Below are 19,524 nucleotides of genomic sequence, written 5' to 3'. Positions count from 1 at the left end.
GATCTGCGTCGATTTCAGTCACTTTATCTTGCATACGTTTCAAAAGTCCAACATTTTTACCTGTAAGATTTGGACAACCGTCTGTTGTGACACCTGCCAGTCTGTCCCATTTCAGTCCCAGCGTGTCCATGCACGCATTTACCTCCGTGAACAGATCGCTCCCTGTCGTCGTCCCTTTCATCGGCCGCATTGCTGCCAGCTCCTCCGTAATCTTGAAGTCCGGCGTTATCCCACGGACAAATACGAGTAACTACGCTGTGTCGCGGACATCACAGCTCTCGTTCAAAGCCAAGGAGATAAAGTCAAAACTTGCCACTTCATGTTGCAGCTGAAGCTCCAGATTCCCCGCAATGTCCTCGATCCTTCTCGTCACGGTTCGCCTGGACAGCGGGACTTGCTCAAAGGCTTCTTTTTTTTCAGGGCATATTAGTGCTGCAGAGTCCACTAAGCACTCTTTGACAAACTCCCCCTCTGAGAATGGCTTACTGTGTTTAGCTATTTTGTGGGATATCACGAAGCTGGTCTTGGTTGCTGCATCCTTGGATGTGTGAAGCTTGGTAAAAAAGCCTTGCTGCTTTTGCAGCTTAGCTAGCAAAGCGTTCGATGTGCGCGCCCTTTCAGCATCAGTCAAGTTTTTGTATTTCTCCGCGTGTTTCGTCTCGTAATGCCGACTCAAATTGTAGTCCTTGAACACGGCGATCTGCTCCCCGCAAACTAAACACACGGCTTTACCTCCGACTTCAGTAAATAAATACTTAGCAGTCCAATTTTTGTTGAAAACCCTACATTCGGCATCTACCTTTCTTTTTTTAGCATCAGCTGACATTTTTGAGCGCTAAAGTCGTCTTGTGACAATTATCCAATAACGCGCACGTCTTGATTTGACGTATTGCGTCATTATGTACGTGAATAAAAAACAACTTCAAAATAAAAGCATTGCAGCTTTAGTCCATGCATGAGGTAAAATTAGAAAATATGTTTATTTTGTCATTTCCAATTAACCTTACACGGGCCGGTCAGAGTCAACCAAAGGGCCGTATGTGGCCCGGGGGCCGTACAGTGCCCAGGTCTGCTGTAGAGACACAAAATACTGGAACATACAAATGAACAACATCAAATTGAGCTCACTTTCTACACTCTTTGATGATCTACCTCCTACCTAGTTTGTTTTTTAGTCCATGTATTTTGGCAGAGGCTTGGTCTGGCTGTATCTTCATAACAACCCTCTGGATAAACTGAAATGAATATTTCATTTCCAGAGTATACTGAAGACTGAAGCAATATATTAGTCCAAGAAGCATCGCAAAGCCACATCTTTCAGGTTGTGGAGCACAATTGTCTCCTCGACCACAACTGCCACATTGAAGATCTGCTGAGGAAAGGCATCCCATTCACCTTCGTAGCCCATGAGTAGACCAACTTGCATCACTTTCATGGCTTCCTCGAGAGTGTCTCCATGAGCCTTAAAAAAGGAGAAATAAAAGTGAGCTCAGTGTACTACAAGTACTTTTTCTCTACAAAGCTAATTAAGAGGCTTCTGCTATAAACATAGAAGCTAAAATCTACAGTTCACAGTGTAAAAGTGCAATGTGATGGAACATCATTTCAACTGCCTCTCTTTTCACAGTTTGAGCTTTATATTTATTTATATTATTTAATAGTTATGTTTTCTTGCTGTTTTTGTTTATATTAAATGTATCATTCTTTATTGCAATTATTTTAGTTAAATTAAGGTAATTGTAAACATTGCTTTTGAAGGAAACTTTGGGCACAGGGTGATTTGGGTTGATTTATGTTAAAATGTACAATTACATAAAGTAATTCAAGACAGTTATGATCTTACATCACACATCCTGATGACATTTTCCTGATTTTTGCCAGACATGTAGTGTGATAGTCCCAAGAGAGCAGCAGTCCTCCTCCTCTCATTTGTGTCCTGCAGGACAACAAATGCAGTGGGATATAAACATTTGTAGCAAACAAATGGTGGCTAAATTATGGTCATCAGCATCTCCACTTACATCTTTCTCAAGGCAGTCCAAAAGGCCTTTTAGTGCCGGCTTCTTTCCAGTCCTGGATGCACCATTGTAGACCTCCAGCAATGCCAGGCCATCAAGTCCATCCAGAAACGATGAAAGCAGGTCCGTAGTGACAATTCTCTGGAACTCTGCCTGAATCTGAGGAGACACAGACATATAGAAAATATTCTACCAACAGTCTGCAACTGTGCATGTTGCCTTCTCATTGTAACTGGAAAACCTGCACAACTTACAAGTCCACTTCATCCAGTTGCAGCAAAACGGAAATCTTTGAAAATCTGTCTGTAATAGAGAACACACATTTAGGTACATTATGAAGCAGGCCTTAATAAAGTAATAAGAAATGAGAACATGACAAAGAATAAGATGCACACAATTACAACAGTCACGTTGCCCATAAACTACAAGCCTTGGCTTTCACAATTACAATATTATCCCTGAATTCATATGATAAAGACTCAAACAGTACTTCATTTAAATAAATAAACAACTTGAAATGTTCATCTTTGATTGATGAGGCATATTAAATCTAATAAATTCATGGGATGCATGTAATAATAACAGGGAAAGGTTAGTGTGCATCCACATAGAGCATTTTTGTGTCTACGTGCATGCCAAATATATCAATGAAAAAACTATTTTTTTTTTTTAACCAAACTTAAAAGAAATTGTACAATGGTTGTAATTGCTGATTATTTGCTTGCAGTTATTTTCCATAGACTATTCAGTGGATTATTGTTTTTTTAGTAATAACTTGACTACCTCTGAAAGCAGAAGTTTAGGAAAAAGTATTGTTCATGTATAAATATTATTTATTTTATTATAATATAAATATCTAACAATTACAACCATTGCACATCTTATTTATTATTGTGGGTAAACAGTAACCTTTCCCTGTGTTATAATTACATACATCCCATTAATTTATTAGATTAAATAACAATAATCTCATCAATCAAAGATCAACATTTTTAAGTGCCTTGAGCACCGACTGCTAGAAACGGCTGATATTAAGACACTTCAGTGTGCAAGTCACAGAACGAAATGCATTGTGGGACATGTAGTTTATGGGCACCATAGTTCAATAAAATAAAATAAATATATTCCTTTCTTTTCTATAAAATATTTTCTAAAAAGCAGAAATACAAATTTGTCTCCATTTCAAGAGTGGAACATAGCATTTGTACACAATATAAATGCTTTTTCTGAACACAGTTAGCATTTTACTCGTTCAATGGTGCGAGGCACCCCCTCTGTATCTGGGCAGGTTTAGCGTGAGCTGGACCAGAAAAACGTTGCAAGGATAGAATCACTTTAACATTTGCTCGGCCTTAACAAAAAACAATCTTCAAGTCCCCTATACTTATCCACAAATGACATCCATTTCAAAGCCATGGCGGGGGCTAACAAGCTACAATTCTTAGCCGAACAGAGAGCCGGGACACGGCTAATTACTGGCAGGAACACACACAACCTCACCAAAACACGTTAATTTAGCTTAAATATTTAGCCGAACAGAGCCGGGACACGGCTAATTACTGGAACGAACAAACAAAACCTCTCTAAATTAAGCTACAAATATAGGCAGTTACCATTTAAACCTTTTAAAAATGCATAAGCGTCATACATAAGAGTAAGAATACTTGAAATAAAAAAGTTTAGATAATCATAATCCTGTAAAGTTAGCTTGGTTAACCGACATTTTCATAACACTGCCCTGAAATAAAATCTCTTTTATAAACATTCAAACACCAGTTAGGTGTGGATTTAACTCCATTTAGCTACTTTTCGTTTTGCCTGAAACCATTAAATATGCAACCACTCACCTGACTTTGCCTGTCCGTCAGTGGTTCATCAGCCGAAATCACTGTCATATCGCTTCACAAAAACGTATTCATCCGCCGCTTAGCTTTTCGTAGTCATCAATCTGTCCGGTGGAAGTTCTTCTTTTGATAATGGCGAATCAAACTCTGTGGTTCACTTGCTGTATATCGTAAAAAAATAAAAAAAACTCATGTCCCTGTTAAATGAATTCAATTAATGAAAACAACTATGAGACCGGGACTATTTTCACCGGGCAGGAATATGTCAACACTCCTGCCATGTTAAGAGGCCATGGAAAGTTTCAGAGCATTATTACACATCACAACTCACTGTACAGTCAAATTGACTTCATAGAATGTAGAGGTCATTGAACTGGCTTACAGAGCTGAGTTGAAATAATAACAACTTATGAAATTAAGTAGAAATTGCATAAATTGATATGTTAAGTGAAAGTAACTTAAAGACAAAAGTTTCAATAACTTAATGATCAAATCCTTTTTTACAGCGGCTCCATAATATAACTGGCAAAAATGTAAGAATTTCATGCATCGGCCTACAGTGGGAAAATTGTTTAATCTGTTGGAATAGAGTATAAATATAAAATATCACTACTTTCTTCTAAATGAAATGCTGACATTACAAAATGCATGGTTTAATGTAATGTAAACATTTACATTATTATTATGATTATTTAATATATAAAGACTATATTTTCAAATGCTCTTCAAAGCATTTTCTGTCAACTACAAAAGGCAACATCATTTCTGTATTTGTGAATGAAGCGCCATCTCCTGGTTAAAACCTGAAATTGAAAATCTGGCAACGCCCTCTTGGAAAATAGTGGGAGGGCTTAACATTCCTCTATACTGGTTTTAGGCAGGCCGTAGGCAGGAAGCTGTAAGCTGGAGTCTGAAATGAAGTGCTACATATGTAAGCCAAAAAGACACCTAATGAAAACAATTTATGAAATTGTGGTTGAATATGAAAGCTGTAGCCCTCGTCAAGATATGTGACTCAGAGCGGGGCGGGGGGGCTTCATGCTCCTGGAGATGAACATGTGGAGGGTCTGCTCAGTGATTGCCCTTCAGCTCCTGCTGTGTGATCCTCTCAGCATGCAGCCACCTGATGTTCTTTTAATGGACACACACATTAGGATGGTTCTGTCTCTCATTGCTGCCTCATTTAGTGACTCTTTAGGCTGATCTCCTGCCTTTCTCTTTTGTTTTTATTACTTTATATTGTAGTTCTTCTCTCTGGTGTTATTTACAATTACAGACATAAGCCAGAATGACACACACGTACAAACAGGACCTATGTGTCAGTGTTCTGGCGCCTGGGAGCAGTTGGGGGTTTGGTGCCTTGCTCAAGGACACCTCAGCATTGCCCAGGGGATATTGGGCTGTATAGATAAAATGTGATTGATTGATTAATTAATGACTGTGATTCGGATCCGCTCCAAAATATAAATGTATATTCTTCTTTGGCCCATGCTACACACCTCCACCAAGTTTCATGAAAACAGCCCTAGGAGGCCACCTGGTAATTTTGGTCCAATCTGGACTTGAACCGGCAACCCTTCAGTTCCCAAGTGCCTACAGACTGAGCTACTTACATTTTGTTAGAGTTGTTTATCATTTGGATTTTAACCATTCTGGTTCCTATTTCGGTTCTGCCTATGGATTCCGGTTTAAATTTGATTCCGGTTTACATTAGGAAACATTAGTCAAATTACTATTCCTGTTTACAAATCACTTCATACACATTAACATTAAATGTTAATTTGGTTGCTGTTATTGAATAAAATGTTTTAAAAATACTGTGCATTGCATTCACAAGTTAGTTCAAAGTGGTGCAATTGGAGAAAATTACAATTTCCCCATTCTCCTCGGCTGGCCTAAGTATGACCTACACTAAATATCCAACTGCTGCCCAATTGCTTCAGTGTTTGTAAAAGCAAAATAAATCATCATTTATGGGGGGTGCCCAACCTTTATTGAACCGAGAGCTACTTTTAAAGTTGCCAGTCTGCCGAGATCTACCAGTCCAAATGGAGAGGTGTAGTCATTACTGACAGCCTACTACCAGGTAAATACACACTTCTACTTGTATAAAACTGACCTTTGTATGATTAATACTTCATAAAATACTGCAGATCCTTTATCTTACCTCTTTCTAATCTACACACATACAATTATTTAACTGAAGTTACACAACAGTGTTGTTGATACAGAGTTGGAGTTTATTTACACGTCACATACTATAGTGGGTAATGTTTTCAAGAAACATTGAACAGTGCTGCCACATATGACACAGGAAAAAAGAAAAGACTCTGACCCTTTCTTTGCCATTATATACAAATAGTGTTGCTACAAAAGTATAAATTAGGCTTACTAATAAGACAACTCAGATCTGAAGCTACAAAGGAATCTGCTGCCAAAGTGCAATAAAAAAGACAAAATTAATAGAATCAAACCCTTTTTTTGTTGCATTTTATTTGTATAGCGCTTTTCACAACTCAAAGACGCTTTACAATATGAGGGAGGGTAGACAAACAAGGACAGGCAAACAAGTAAGTACAGTAAAATAAAAAAATAAATAAAAAGGCTGTCAAGAGGAAGTTGATTGAGAGGGAGGGGGGGCTTATGGGTAGAAAGAGTTGAAAAGATGTGTTTTGAGGCGGGACTGAAAGACTGTGAGGGACTCAGAGTCACGGAGATCTTGGAGGAGGGAATTCCAGAGCCTAGGAGCTGCCACTGAGAAGGCTCTGTCCCCAAAGCTGCAGAGTGTGGATGTGGGAATGGATAGGAGTCCGGCTGCGGTGCATCTGAGGGACCGTGGGGGTTGATAAGGAGTGAGAAGGTTTGTGAGATAAGGGGGGGCCAGATGGTGGAGTGCTTTGTAGGTGAGGACCAGAATTTTGTAGTTGATGCGATGGGAGACAGGAAGCCAGTGGAGGTCTTTGAGGACTGGGGTGATGTGATGCCATGATTTGGTATGCGTGAGGAGACGTGCAGCTGCATTTTGAACCCGTTGGAGTCTGTTGAGGGATGTAGTGCTGATGCCGTAAAGAAGTGAGTTGCAGTAGTCAAGGCGGGAGGAAATGAAGGCATGGATTAGTCGTTCGGCTGCGGGGCGGGTGAGAGAGGGTAGGATCTTTGCAATATTGCGGAGGTGGAAAAATTAGGTTCTGACTGTTTGGCGGATGTGAGGTTCGAGGGAGAGGGTGGGGTCAAAGATTACGCCAAGGTTGTGTGCCTGATTGGAGGGGGAAACAATGGTGCCATCGATGGTGAGTGTTATGTTAGTGACCTTGCTGAGGGTGGATTTGGAGCCAATTAGGAGGAGTTCTGTTTTGTTGCTGTTCAGTTTGAGGAGGTTATGTTCCATCCAAGTTTTAATAGCTGTCAGACAGGAATCGATGTGGGTAAGGGGTGGGTTTTGGAGGGATTTAGACTGAGGTAGATCTGAGTGTCATCAGCATAGCAGTGGAAGTCCAGGTTGAAGTGGCGGAGTATCTGACCGAGGGGCAGGATGTAAATGATGAAGAGGAGGGGGCCAAGTACTGATCCTTGAGGAACGACTTGGGTGATTGAAGCTGTGGCAGAGGAGTGGTTGGGGAGGGAGATGAAGTGGGATCATTCAGTGAGGTAGGAGCCATCTGAGTGCAATACCTTCAATACCAATGTCCCTGAGTCGGGTGAGCAGGATGTTGTGGCTCACGGTATCGAAGGCTGCACTCAGGTCGAGGAGGATGAGAATATTGAGGGAACCAGTGTCAGCAGAGGTGAGGAGGTCATTGAGGACTTTGAAGAGTGCAGTTTCTGTACTGTGGTGAGGTCGAAATCCAGACTGAAGGGGTTCATAAAGCTGGTTGGTTTGGAGATGGCAGTGAATTTGTTTGGCTACAATGCGTTCAAGAGTTTTTGAGAGGAATGGTAGGTTGGAGATGGGGCGGTAATTAGTGAGGGAGGAGGGATCCAGACCAGATTTTTTTTTTGAGGATTGGAGTAACAGCAGCAGTTTTGAAGGCAGAGGGGACGGTTCCAAGGGACAGCGAGGAGTTGAAAAGGTTAGCAAGATAGGGGCAGAGGACAAGGAGGCAGGACTTCAGGAGAGGAGTGGGTAGAGGGTCAAGGGAGCAGGTTGTGGGATTTGAGGAACCGATCAGGTGGAGTATTTCAAGTGGGGTAACCAGGTTGAACTGGGAGAGGTGGCGCTGGTGAGGAGGAGTCAGGAGGTCAAGGGAGATGGGGGGAGAAATGGTAGCGGTGGAGGTTGGGGGAGATGCTTGTATATCAGATGGAGCTGAGAAAGAGTGGTTAATAGCGTGAATTTTGTCTGCGAAAAACTGGAGGAATGAGCTGCAAGTAGCGGAAGTAGAAGTAGGGAGGTTATCAGCAAAGGGTTTGAAGAGCTTGTTAACTGTGGAGAAGAGGGTCCTGGGGTTACGGGAGGGGTCAGTGAAGATGTTGGAGAGGTAGGCAGATTTAGCGGCAATAAGAGCATCTCTGTATGCATTGAGATGGAGTTTGTAGCTTATGTAATGGACTGTGAGGGATGATTTCTTTGAAAGACGTTCAAGTTGGCGGCCTCACTGCTTCATTTTACGCAGTGCGGGTGTGAACCAGGGTGAGGAGGTCTTGAAAGTAACAGTTTTATTTTTGAGGGGGACTAAAGTGTTGAGGGAGGTGAGTAGGGTGGAGTTGAGGTGGTTGAGCAGATCATCAGGTGAGCTGAGGGTTGCGTCCAGGGGGAGATTAGACGATAGCAGTTCGGAGAGATGGTTATGGTCAATGGAGTGTAGATTACGGAAGGTGATGTTTCTGGGTGGGCAGGGGTTTCGGGTGGGGGAGGCAATGGTGAATTGTATGAGTTTGTGGTTGGAGAGGGGAAATGGGCAAGGGTGGAGGTCAATCATTGGGAAGTTGGTAGAGCAGACGAGATCAAGAATGTGTCCTTTGTCATGGGTGGGGAAGATGACATGTTGACTGATAGAGAAATTGTCCAGTAGGGTTGTGAATTCGGATGCCAGCTTGCAGGTGGGTGAGTCAATGTGAATGTTGAGGTCACCAAGTAGTAACAGACGTTGAGAGAGGCATGAGGCAAGTGTGAGGAATTCAGTGAAATCGGAGAGGAAGGAGGGATGAGGTTTAGGAGGCCGGTAGATGAGGATGACTGTCAGTGAGGGAGGGGCTTTGAAGGCAATGAATTCAAAGGATGATACTGAGGGGAGGATTAGTTCTGTGATCTGGATGTTCTGATTGTGGATTACAGCAAAGCCGCCACCACGGCGGGAGGGGCGGGGTTTAGTGATGTATTTAAAGCCAGGGGGGGATGTTTGGTTGAAGGAGGAGAAGTCATCGGGCTGTTGCCAGGTTTCGGTGAGCAGAAGGAAATCAAGGGATTTTTCCAAGATTAGTTCATGGAGGATGAGGGCTTTCTTGTTGAGTGATCGGATGTTAAGGAGGGCAATATTAGTTGAGTGGGAGGGGCGTGGTGTGGTCACAGGCTGAAGAGGTAAGAGGTTGTCCAGGTTGACAGTGCGGGGAGGAATGTGAGATGGGGGGGAGGAGCGGAGAGGAGGTGGAAGGAAGTGTGTTATTATCAGTTTTTTGTGGTTGAGGGTGGTGGAATCCACTCCAGGTATTTGGGCCAGCTCTGAGCAGAGGTCTTCAGTAGAATTGTTCATTACTTTTCCAGCAGGGCGGTCATAGGTGAGGACAGGTTTCAAATGTCCTTCCCAAACCTCAACTGGGTTATGCAGGTTGTTTATAACTTCTCTCTCTCTTGAAGACCAGGGATGGAAAACATACGTGATTCCTGCATCATTTACATCCCCTCTAGGATCAAGAATTTCAACAATGGGCATCAAAATTGAACTGTCTTTCCTGTCCCGTATTGTTTCCCAGCCTGAAAGTGGCCCTCCAGGGGTTAAAACACGTGGTTCCAGAGGGGCTTCACACCCTTTTCCTGAGGGACTGTTGCAGAGTAGATCTCTGTCAGCATGGTGTTCTGCACACAGCCTTGTTGTTGATTCAGCTTTTTGTCCATCATATAGCGGAGGAGAATGAAGAGTTCTGCGGAGGCCTTGTGCGTCATCCAGATAAGGATGGTCGGGGCTCTGTACTTGAGAACCAGAGGGAAAGTCCAGGTCCATTTGAATATATATTATTCCCTTGGAAAAATGTCGTACCGAGCAAGTCTGTGATCACCTCTCTGCAGGCGGCTTCTGCTCTCCCCTGCGATCAGTTACTATCGCACAGGGAGAGGTTTTGCCTCCAGGATCTGGTCTCTGGCTGTGCACAGTTTACCCGGAGAGGACGCCTCCAGTAGATTACTCAAGTAGACAATTCCGAACGAGCCCCCATATGTTGTAGCAGCTTTAAAATCAGCTGTGGTCTAGAGAGAATAATCTGTAAGGTAACAAACGTACAGCAACACAATATTTGTATTAAAAGCAATAAGGATCTTTTATACTTGCAAGTATGACGTCTCCTCCAAAAGAGCACGTACCGTTCTGAGTTAAACAGACTCTCTTTATTGGAGGACATCAAAGCTTAGTTACATTACAAACAACATTTGATTAGGTCAGCTGAGACCCCCTGGCACTGTATGCAAAACTCACACCCTACACAGAGCAAAACAGATACAGATAACACCTTATCCTACCTTCCTTCCTGTAGTGTCATAAAACCCCTTTGCAAAACATCTGTTGATCACTCACACACATTCAAAGGTCACTCCAGGGATTTGACCTAATCATTCAAACCGTTGACATGACATTTTCAGAATACAGCAGTTTACATTTCATTAGGTTTACACTGTATTAAGCTTTAGTACAATAATTTCCATCACACATGTAATGGTTTGGTCCTGCCTCCAAACGCTGTGCAGCACCGGCCCTTTCTAGCAGATAGACTAGTGAGAGCATGTGAGGAGGGATGCTAGTACTTACGTGTGTACGATGTCTCAACGACTAACAAAGTCAGGCTTTCAAGAAAGAAAAGAAAGGAGAGAAAGACAAAAGAGAGGGACTAAAGGGCGACAGCATGTCACCCAGTTTTTCAAAAGAAAATGTGGGTGTGGTCCATGAGTGGTGGAAATTAGTCTGTTATCTAAGCGTAGTCCATTGTAAATAATAATTGTAATGTTTTGCTGACATTAAAGTTGGTAAGTTTGAGAAACCGGCTCGAGATACACTTTTTGTTATATTGCATGGAATGCTCTTAACATCCCGATAGCAATGAATATCTGAAGTGCTTTGACAAAAAATCCATTAAAAAATGTCATCTGTTGAAGCCGTAGTACTGTAAAAAGCACGACCAATCATTTTAGCCGGCCCGGCTAAAATAACTGGATGGCCTACCTGCCTGTCAGCCTTCCATCTGTGCACAAACTTATCTCGTACCCTCATTGGTCATGTGCGCATTCGTGTGTGTTGGAGGAGGGGCTCTGTAAGGAAGTGGCAGATTTTTTCCGGTTGTGTATTTTCAAATTCTAGCGCACTCAAGCTGGTTTCTCCAAAATTACCAACCCCACCTTTAAGTACTGTTAATATCTTCACAGAAAATTCAGAGGATTTTCATTTCACTCTTTTAGCTAACATTTAATAAATGCAGGTACATTTTTAGCAGCTATTCATACTAAATCAGTTTTCCCTCCCCTGGTGCCAGGACCAACAGATCCATCTTTAGGCCCCGCAGCCCTGTCCCCCCATAAGGCTTTGCAGTCTTGCCATGCTGTCCATTGAAAGCCAGTTGGCTAGAAAGCTGGACTTCAAGGACTTGATCAGTGACTTAGCCTGTAAGAAGGCTAGGCGCTGGGCTCTTGGTGAGTAAGGCTGAGCCAGGGATCGTAATAACTGTTAAAGGGCAAGGCTATGGTAACGATATTGGATAACTACACAGAAGATGCATGATGAGAAAAGGACTGAGAACAGGTAATAGGCTCTGATTTAGCACCACCATCAGGCCTTTTCCCTTCCATTTCGGTTTTGTTGTCCTTTTAAACTTTAATACCCGCTTATTTTGTAGTATCATGTATATTTAATAAAAAAATCTACTGCTTATGTTATTTTTTTTGTTATAGCATTTTATAAATGATAATATTGGTGTTAATGTTCACTTTGTTTTAATTTAAGAGGTCATGTATATTTAAGTTATATTTATTTAGATTTTTGAATGTTCCATTCAAAAATGTTATTAAAAAGGCATGTACACCATAAAAGATGACTATTGAGGTCTATTTTCAGGAATGTTAGTGTTATATAAAATAGTGAATTCTACTGCAGTAGAATGTTGCACGTCTGCACAGTGTTATATGTTCACCGCTCAGTGTCAGTACATATTGTGTAGTTAGTATTGGACTACAAGATAGATGCAAGCCTGTACAGGTAGTTATTTAAAGCATAAATTAGTCGGTTGGGTTCTGGAGGTGTGGTTACAGCATCGTCCTTGGTTGGCGTGGCCTGGGCCTGGTGGTGTGGCCCAATGTGATATCTTTTCATGGGGCCCAAAATCCCCGGCGGCGCCCCTGGTTCCATGTGTTCTTCACTTATGAACAAAAATGTGTTTCTGCCTTATCTTGTAGCTTTCCACTCGATGTGTTCAGCCTCCTGTTTGTAAATGACATTCCTCTCTGTGTCTGTTCCTTCTGCTTCAGCGCCTCTGCCTCTCTGACTGCGTGCTGATGAGATGAGCTTTATTATTGTGAAACGGCAGAATGTTCCTCTGCAGGGGGGGGGGGGGGGGCAGACAGCTTATCAATCTGCTTCCCTTTAATGTACTCGCTAAACTCAAACAGCCTCGTAGAGAGAGTGTGTGTGTGTGTGTGTGTGTGTGTGTGTGTGTGTGTGTGTGTGTGTGTGTGTGTGTGTGTGTGTGTGTGTGTGTGTGTGTGTGTGTGTGTGTGTGTGTGTGTGTGTGTGTGTGTGTGTGTGTGTGTGTGTGTGTGTGTGTGTGTGTTTTTCATATGTTTTGGATGCATATTGTTCTAGTATTTGTTCAGACTGTTACAGACAATTAGTCTCTGTTGGTACCTGCTGGTGAGTAAATATTAAAAATCTGTTAAAATTGACTTTTTTTTTTTATGTATCTGCCAATCCTTGGCACAATAAAGGTTGGGAACCCCTGCTTTAGATGACACATGCTTTTAGTGGACAGGCCTTTCCTTACATTCCCAGTGTTTTTTTTTTATAATACCTCATTACCTTTGAGTAATGAGCCTCACTTTTTCTGATCCGGAGGTGTGAAGCATGGGCCGTAAAAAAGAACCTGTTACATTTTGGAGCGGATCCAAATCTCAGTCAGTCAATCAATAAATTGTATTTATACATCCTAATGTCACAAACTACTCCTGTGTCTCAGGGGGGTCAACAGTGTGAACAGCCTCTGACCCCCTCTGTGCTGAGATCCTCGCAGCATACAAAGCAGTCCCAGACTGAACATCAAAACATGTTAGAAACCTCTGGGCGTGAACAGTGTGTGTAGATAGATAGATTAAAAAGATAATTTTCAACATAGTCACCGAAGATAATCCTTTGCTGTGAAGCCCATACAATAACCTCCTGAGACAAAGTTAGTTGTATAAAGTCCCCCTGTGTGCACGCGTCACATTATCTCATAGCCCCAATCAGTTGTGTGTTGTTCCACAAAAGGAAAAAAAGGTTGCATCTACAAAGTGGTCGATATGTTGTGAACTTCAACAAATATTACAAATCCATTTAGATGACAGCTTATTATGCAATACACCAGGGAAAATAGCAAGGGGGTGAATCCTTTTGCAAGGCACTGTATACTGGAGATTGAGGAATGACTTCCGGGACATGGAAGAATCTGATGGGCAGTGAATGCACCATGAGCCTTGGCAGAGGTCTATGCTCTCCTGTTAAAACTTTTGCATTTTTCAGATGATGTGGATACATTTCTAACTGGGGGAATACAATCTTTGAAAATGACATGACACAATCAGCTTGAAGTCAGATCTCCCTGCTGCTCTGATTCTCCTGGTGTGACAGTTTCCTGTCTGACAAATTATCTGTAGCCGAGCGCAGAGTGCACACAGCAGGGTGAGATCGGACCTCCACCTGCTGTGGTTTCTCTGGATGTGTAACAGTCCCTCTGGTGTGTGCAGATGTGTCGGGGGAGGGCAGTCAGAGTGGAGCTCAGTTCCAGGGCCGTCCCAGCGAGGTGTGGTCCCAGTGGCAGAACCAGCACCACAGCCAGCAGGCGGGGGAGCAGCACACACACCCCAACCCCAGCCAGACAGAGGTGTTCCAGGTAACACACGCATTCACACACACACACACACTCACTCACTTGCACTGCGGCAGGCTGCAGTTGAAATGCCCTCTGGTACCAATATTTATGTGCCTGATATCAGTGTTGGAAGAAGTACTCAGATCCTTTACTTAAGTACAAGTACTATGGTCTTAATATATTCCACTACAAGTTCCTATTTCAAAATTCTACTCAAGTAAAAGTACAGAAGTAATAGCATCAAAATATACTTAAAGTACAAAAAGTACTCATTCTGCGACCCGTTTCAGAATAATATAAAGTAGTAGTATAATGTCAAGTGTTTTCAGCTAAATGTACTTCAAGTATCAACAGTGAAAGTACTTGGTATGCAGAATTGGTCTTTTCACAGTATTTTATTATTATGGTTCTAATATTATCCTGTTTTTCTACATAGCGTTTAAGTTGTACACAACTGCATTAAACCACATCAGCATATATATGTTATTATGGGAACAAAGTAACTGAGTGTTTAAATAAATGCAGTGGCGTAAAAATAACTATATTCACCTCTGAAACGTAGAGGAGTGGTTGCATGAAGTACAAATGTGTCGCAAAAGAAAACATTTGATCACCAAAATAAATATTTGATCACCAAAAATGTGTCAACAAAGTACAACACTTATGTAAATCTACTTGGTTACTGTCCACCACTGCCTGATATTACTTCAGTTATTTGCTTTATATTTCATTTGCATAAATAAGTTATAAAAGCACAGCACGTTGTGTAAGTGAACCTGATCATGTCCCTTTAATGTTTGCCTCTACTCAGCTGTGTGATGTCTCTGTGTCTCTGCAGGACATGTTACCCATGGCTGGAGACCCCACCCAGGGAACAGCCAACTACAACATAGAGGACTTCGCTGACCTCGGCATGTTTCCCCCCTTCTCTGAGTAACACCCCCTTTCCCATCCCCACCCTCAGAACTGGACTGATGTCTCTTCGTTGTCTCATGTTTCTTTATTGCTGGATCCACACAGCTGATGTGCAGCACAGTGAATGTCTGCGTCTCTTTTCAAACACACTTCACTTATCAAGCCTGCAGTCTGTATCTATGACCATACACATACCTCATCTCTGCAGGCTGGTGGGTTGCACATCCGTCATCCTGCATCACTCCCTGTTTGTGAGGCTGCTGAACACATGCTGAGGAGCTCCTGCAGTCCAGAGGTCGGAACATTAAATATAGCTGTACTCGTCAGAGACTAGTTTATTACTATTTTGCTTCCTATGTTTCAGATTTGACAAAGCAAAAATTCCAAAAAGATGATCATGAAATCCTATCAGTCAGCGGTTCATGTCTGCAAGCATCTGCACCGAGAACCAAAATGTACTAGTGTTCCCACAAATAGTCTGCACCCACTGATGTGGACGAGTTTCCACTGCTGTCCACATCTGTTCGGAGTATATCATGTTTTCAGGATTCAATAATAAGTCAAACATTTGAAAAAACTAATTTATAAGTCATTCCTCCCTTATGCTGTGAGCTGTGCTGTCACTGACAGAGTGGTGCCAAGCATTAACACCAGTGCGGTCACCATGAAACTCAGAGTCCCTCAGCATGTCACTACAGATGAACTGATGGTGTTCATGTAGAGCTGACACTTGCACAGCAACTTTACATTCCATTTCAAAAAGGCTAAATAAAAGCATCAATCACTGCTTATCTGTGGAGGAATTTAGAACTCAAGAGAAGTTGCACAAATCTTGCTCAACTGTGTGTTAGGAAACAACATTGGCGTACTCTGCAAATTGAGAACTGTTTTTAAAGAGGCTCATTCTGCTGTTCTGCTTCCCTTCCTGCAGTGTGTTCTAAAGGTTTGTGTGCATGTTAATGGTCTGCAAAGGCTCAAATCCCTCAGACGGAGGGTGAAAACAGGTGCTGCAGCACTGGAAGTATGAGAAAAATAAAGAGCTTTTAAAGCATGGAGACATGTCCCAGTAGAGACACTACATGCTGATATGAACCAGAAAAGAGCAGAATATGTCTTCTTTAAAAGAAGAGTTCAAGTGAAGTACTGCAGCTCTACGCCATGCTTAAAGAGCGGAATATGTGTATCATCACAGTTAGTAAAGTGTTTGTGTCGGCACTCTCTTTACTTCTAAGCAGGATTGTGTTACAGTGCTAAGCTAGCATGTTAATACACACACAAAACACACTGAGTCACACATCTGACCTGCTGAGGTCATCAGTCATAGCTCCCATGTCAAATCACATGCATAATGTGACAGTGTTACTGAGCGATGTCATCAGAGCCAAAATCATGTTGGAATTCAGTCATAAATAACTATCGTGTGCACATACAGTACTGTTTAAAACCAACGACAGAAACAGTCAGCAGTATCAGCCTGCTGAAAACTAAGTGCAGCCTCCCGCAGACCAACAGGGCCCCCCCACCTCCTCTGCTGATGCCTGCAGTGTTTGTACAGTCAGTTCTGATGTATTGCCAATCCCTGCACTCAGTGGCGTAACAAGGTTGTGATTGGCCCCGGTGCAAATATTGTTCTGGGGCCCCCATCGCCCCAAACATAAGCGCACGCACGGACATACACAACCACTCAGAAGCGCCACATGTATAGGCTATCAACAACAGCCTGCCCTGGCCTCAGACCACCACAGCCTGACAACGGCACAGCGAACTAAGAAGAGGTTTACACCCGTTTCCTTGATGTTTGTCTCTGGGGAATGGGCCGGTAGGCCTACATAGACCGGTTGCTATAATATAGCTTTTGATCTTGGCGTCGGGGGTCTCAATCGCGCCATAGAGTCCCCTATCGGTAGGGGCCCTTGGGGGAACTGTTGGACCACCACCGGGCACAGTCAAGCACAACCAAGGCGATGGTTACGCCACTGCCTGCACTACATGTTGCCACACACACACACACACACATATGTATGTGATGTTTAAGACGTTGGCCTCCACCTGCCTGCAGCCTCTTCACAGCATTGCTGCCAAACAGCAGCAGGGGGGGGGGGTCTCCACCTGCTGCTGTCCTCACTCTCCACCCACCTTACTGTGTAAACTGTATGTAGTGATGTCCAGAACTCTAGAGAACCCAACGCCAGTATAGAAGATTCTGTGTATAAATGAAAATCTACATTGAAAAATAATAATAAAAATTCATTGCAGGCCGTTGCTAAGCTAAGGCTTAAAGTGCACTTCATGAAGCTAACTGCTAATCTCACCAGCCTGCTTTAAAGGGAAGAACCGCCATACCGTGGGAGCGAAGCGCAGCGTCTCACCGTGAGTTTGTCCTTCAGCTGGCTACTTGACTTTATTACTTTATAATCTTTTCAACTATTAAGAGACTTAATAATACTTTCTAGCGGGGAGCTTTTACAGTACGGATTGTATAATGTCTCTGAGTGACGGATGGAGAACATGAACAGACATCAGAGCCGTTTTGCTAAAGATCTCAGATTGATGTGTTTTGTAAATATGTGATTTTTATGTCGACTCGTGTTACTTTCACACAGTACATGTTTTTTGTGTAGGTTTTAATGATTGTGTGCAATGTGAGTACATATTTAACTATCGGTATTTAGTTAGTCTGTTAATTGTACATTGAGTTCTAGACCTGTGTAAATGTGACCCAATATTTTTGTGTAACAAATTGTGCTTGTGACATTAAATTCATATTGGTTACATGGCTTCTATTCAAAGTTTATTCTTCAATAACTTAGTCATGCTTCACATTCAGATCTGTTTTTGTTGTGCTTCATTCTCACTGACAAGACATGTACCAATAATTTTGATGGTTTGTTACTGATTAAACTAACATTATGAAAAGCTGCTACATTTAGCTCCAATTTGACCAAATGAAACAGTACAATTATTGTTCAAGATGAATGCCTAGTAGTAAGGCATTTACAGTGAGCCCTTCATTTCAAAGTTAATTTTACCCATAATACTTGGTGTATTCCAACCCAGTCTTACAAAAAAAACGTGTAATAACTACGTTAGTCCACACAGGGCTCGACATTAAGGACTGTCCGATGGCCCGGGGCCATCTAGTATTTAGCTCGGGCCATAAAGCCTCACCTGCTGGTTGCCCGATCGGGCAATCTATTATACCAGTATCATGCAGCTCGCGGATCCAGTAATGAGTGACCCGACAGTAAAACTAAACATATCTTTAACTAGTTTAGGTCGTTTGAGAGGTAATTAAAATAGCTACGTGTGATATTCTAACCTGAAGTGTGTGTTTTGTTCCGCTCACCGCTGCATGTGATCATGCAGAGCTGCGTGTCGACTCGTCAGCAGCAGCTGATCTCTCTCCCGTCAGATTAGACTTCACTCGCGTTTATGTCCATATCGATCAGATCCAGCTAGTTTTAGCTAATGATATGACTACCTGCTTATTAAAAGACACCGTGACCTAAACAATAAGTGTCGCTATGCAACTGGGTGAGGCCACAAAGTATAGCGCAGCATTATGCATTTGTTTACATGCCCACCGGAACCCCGAGGCATTAGCAACAGATCAACGCACAATCAACCCATACAGCACATCTCTTTCTCCACATTAAGTGTTACCCATTAGAATTGACTACTCTTGTCTGTCACATACTCTTCTTGTCTGTCACATAAGTGGCGCAACTGAAGCGGTATTGCGCTAAAGGGAAATTATTTTGACCGGACATTTTGACCGAAGAGATTTAGATTTGCTTGCTAACGGGAACTCTGACGTCACCATTGTGTCTGCTTCGCGGAAGCACTCGGCTGCTCGGGTCTGCTCGGTCAGCTTCTGGATGAGGAGGCATTCTTTCGACCAATTTACAGTAGATAACATTACAAACATTTTTAACAGGGGCCATAATAGCGTAAATAATGTTTGTTTTGGCAGTTATAAATGCATGTAATGTTTGCTACTTTTTTACATCTGGGAAGACATTTGCCTTCATCAGATGGAAAGTGTCTTGACCAACAACTTAAGTATTTATTATAGCTATGCAGGGCATGCAAGCGAGCAAACACAAACAAGTGAAATGAAGAATACAATTGAAATTGTAATATTGTGGTGGTTCATCTTATAATTCAGTTTATAGAATGCACCAGACAGCATCTAAGACCTGCAAAAATCTAAATGTTCTAGGAGGAGGCCCCCCAAACCCTTCGTGCGTCATTTCGTCCGCGCACATTTTTCAGGGCAATCTCTATTGGGCTCAGGGCCTTCTGTAAATTAGCTTAAATGGCCCACAGGGCCATCTCCCAAAATCCTTAATGTCATGCACTGCCACAACTTGGGACGTAGTATTTCTACAAAAACACCTCTGAAATTGTAAGATATCTACGTTTTTTTTCACCATTCATTCCAATGGCTGGCGTCTATCTCACGTGATCTTCAAATTTCTCTCTGCAGA

At 42.4% G+C, this 19,524-nt stretch overlaps 2 protein-coding genes across 4 annotated transcripts in view; one reads left to right on the top strand and one right to left on the bottom strand.

Moving 5' to 3' along the window:
- arnt2 (aryl-hydrocarbon receptor nuclear translocator 2) overlaps positions 1-17,806 on the top strand; it is a 143,452-nt gene extending 125,646 nt beyond the window's left edge. For both annotated transcript variants that reach the window (XM_079664798.1, XM_079664797.1), the window contains exons 18-19: positions 13,995-14,140; positions 14,958-17,806. In XM_079664798.1, the coding sequence (XP_079520924.1) occupies positions 13,995-14,140; positions 14,958-15,056 (245 nt within the window). In that variant the 3' untranslated portion in view covers positions 15,057-17,806. The remainder of the gene's footprint in view (positions 1-13,994; positions 14,141-14,957) is intronic.
- On the bottom strand, positions 842-13,978 carry LOC307029137 (uncharacterized protein). 2 transcript variants are annotated; one of them, XM_079664800.1, is made up of 5 exons: positions 3,866-13,978; positions 2,273-2,321; positions 2,022-2,177; positions 1,844-1,936; positions 842-1,462 (listed from the first exon to the last, which is right to left on the bottom strand). In XM_079664800.1, exon 1 carries the CDS (start codon positions 10,018-10,020, stop codon positions 8,455-8,457), a length of 1,566 nt encoding a protein of 521 aa, XP_079520926.1. In that variant the 5' UTR covers positions 10,021-13,978; the 3' UTR covers positions 842-1,462; positions 1,844-1,936; positions 2,022-2,177; positions 2,273-2,321; positions 3,866-8,454. The 2 variants fall into 2 exon arrangements, with proteins under 2 accessions (XP_079520926.1, XP_079520925.1); XM_079664799.1 differs by having other exon boundaries at positions 842-1,936.
- Positions 17,807-19,524: the final 1,718 nt, after the last annotated feature.

This window comes from Notothenia rossii (genome assembly GCF_949606895.1).
Source record: "Notothenia rossii genome assembly, chromosome: 2".
NCBI lineage: Eukaryota > Metazoa > Chordata > Actinopteri > Perciformes > Nototheniidae > Notothenia > Notothenia rossii.
Note: the sequence above shows the minus strand (reverse complement) of the source record. Positions and strands in the feature narration are given on the sequence as shown.

What these genes read in the sequence shown, in the direction of transcription:
- LOC307029137 (XM_079664799.1), bottom strand. Translation starts at nt 10,020, where the DNA reads ATGGACCTGGACTTTCCCTCTGGTTCTCAAGTACAGAGCCCCGACCAT.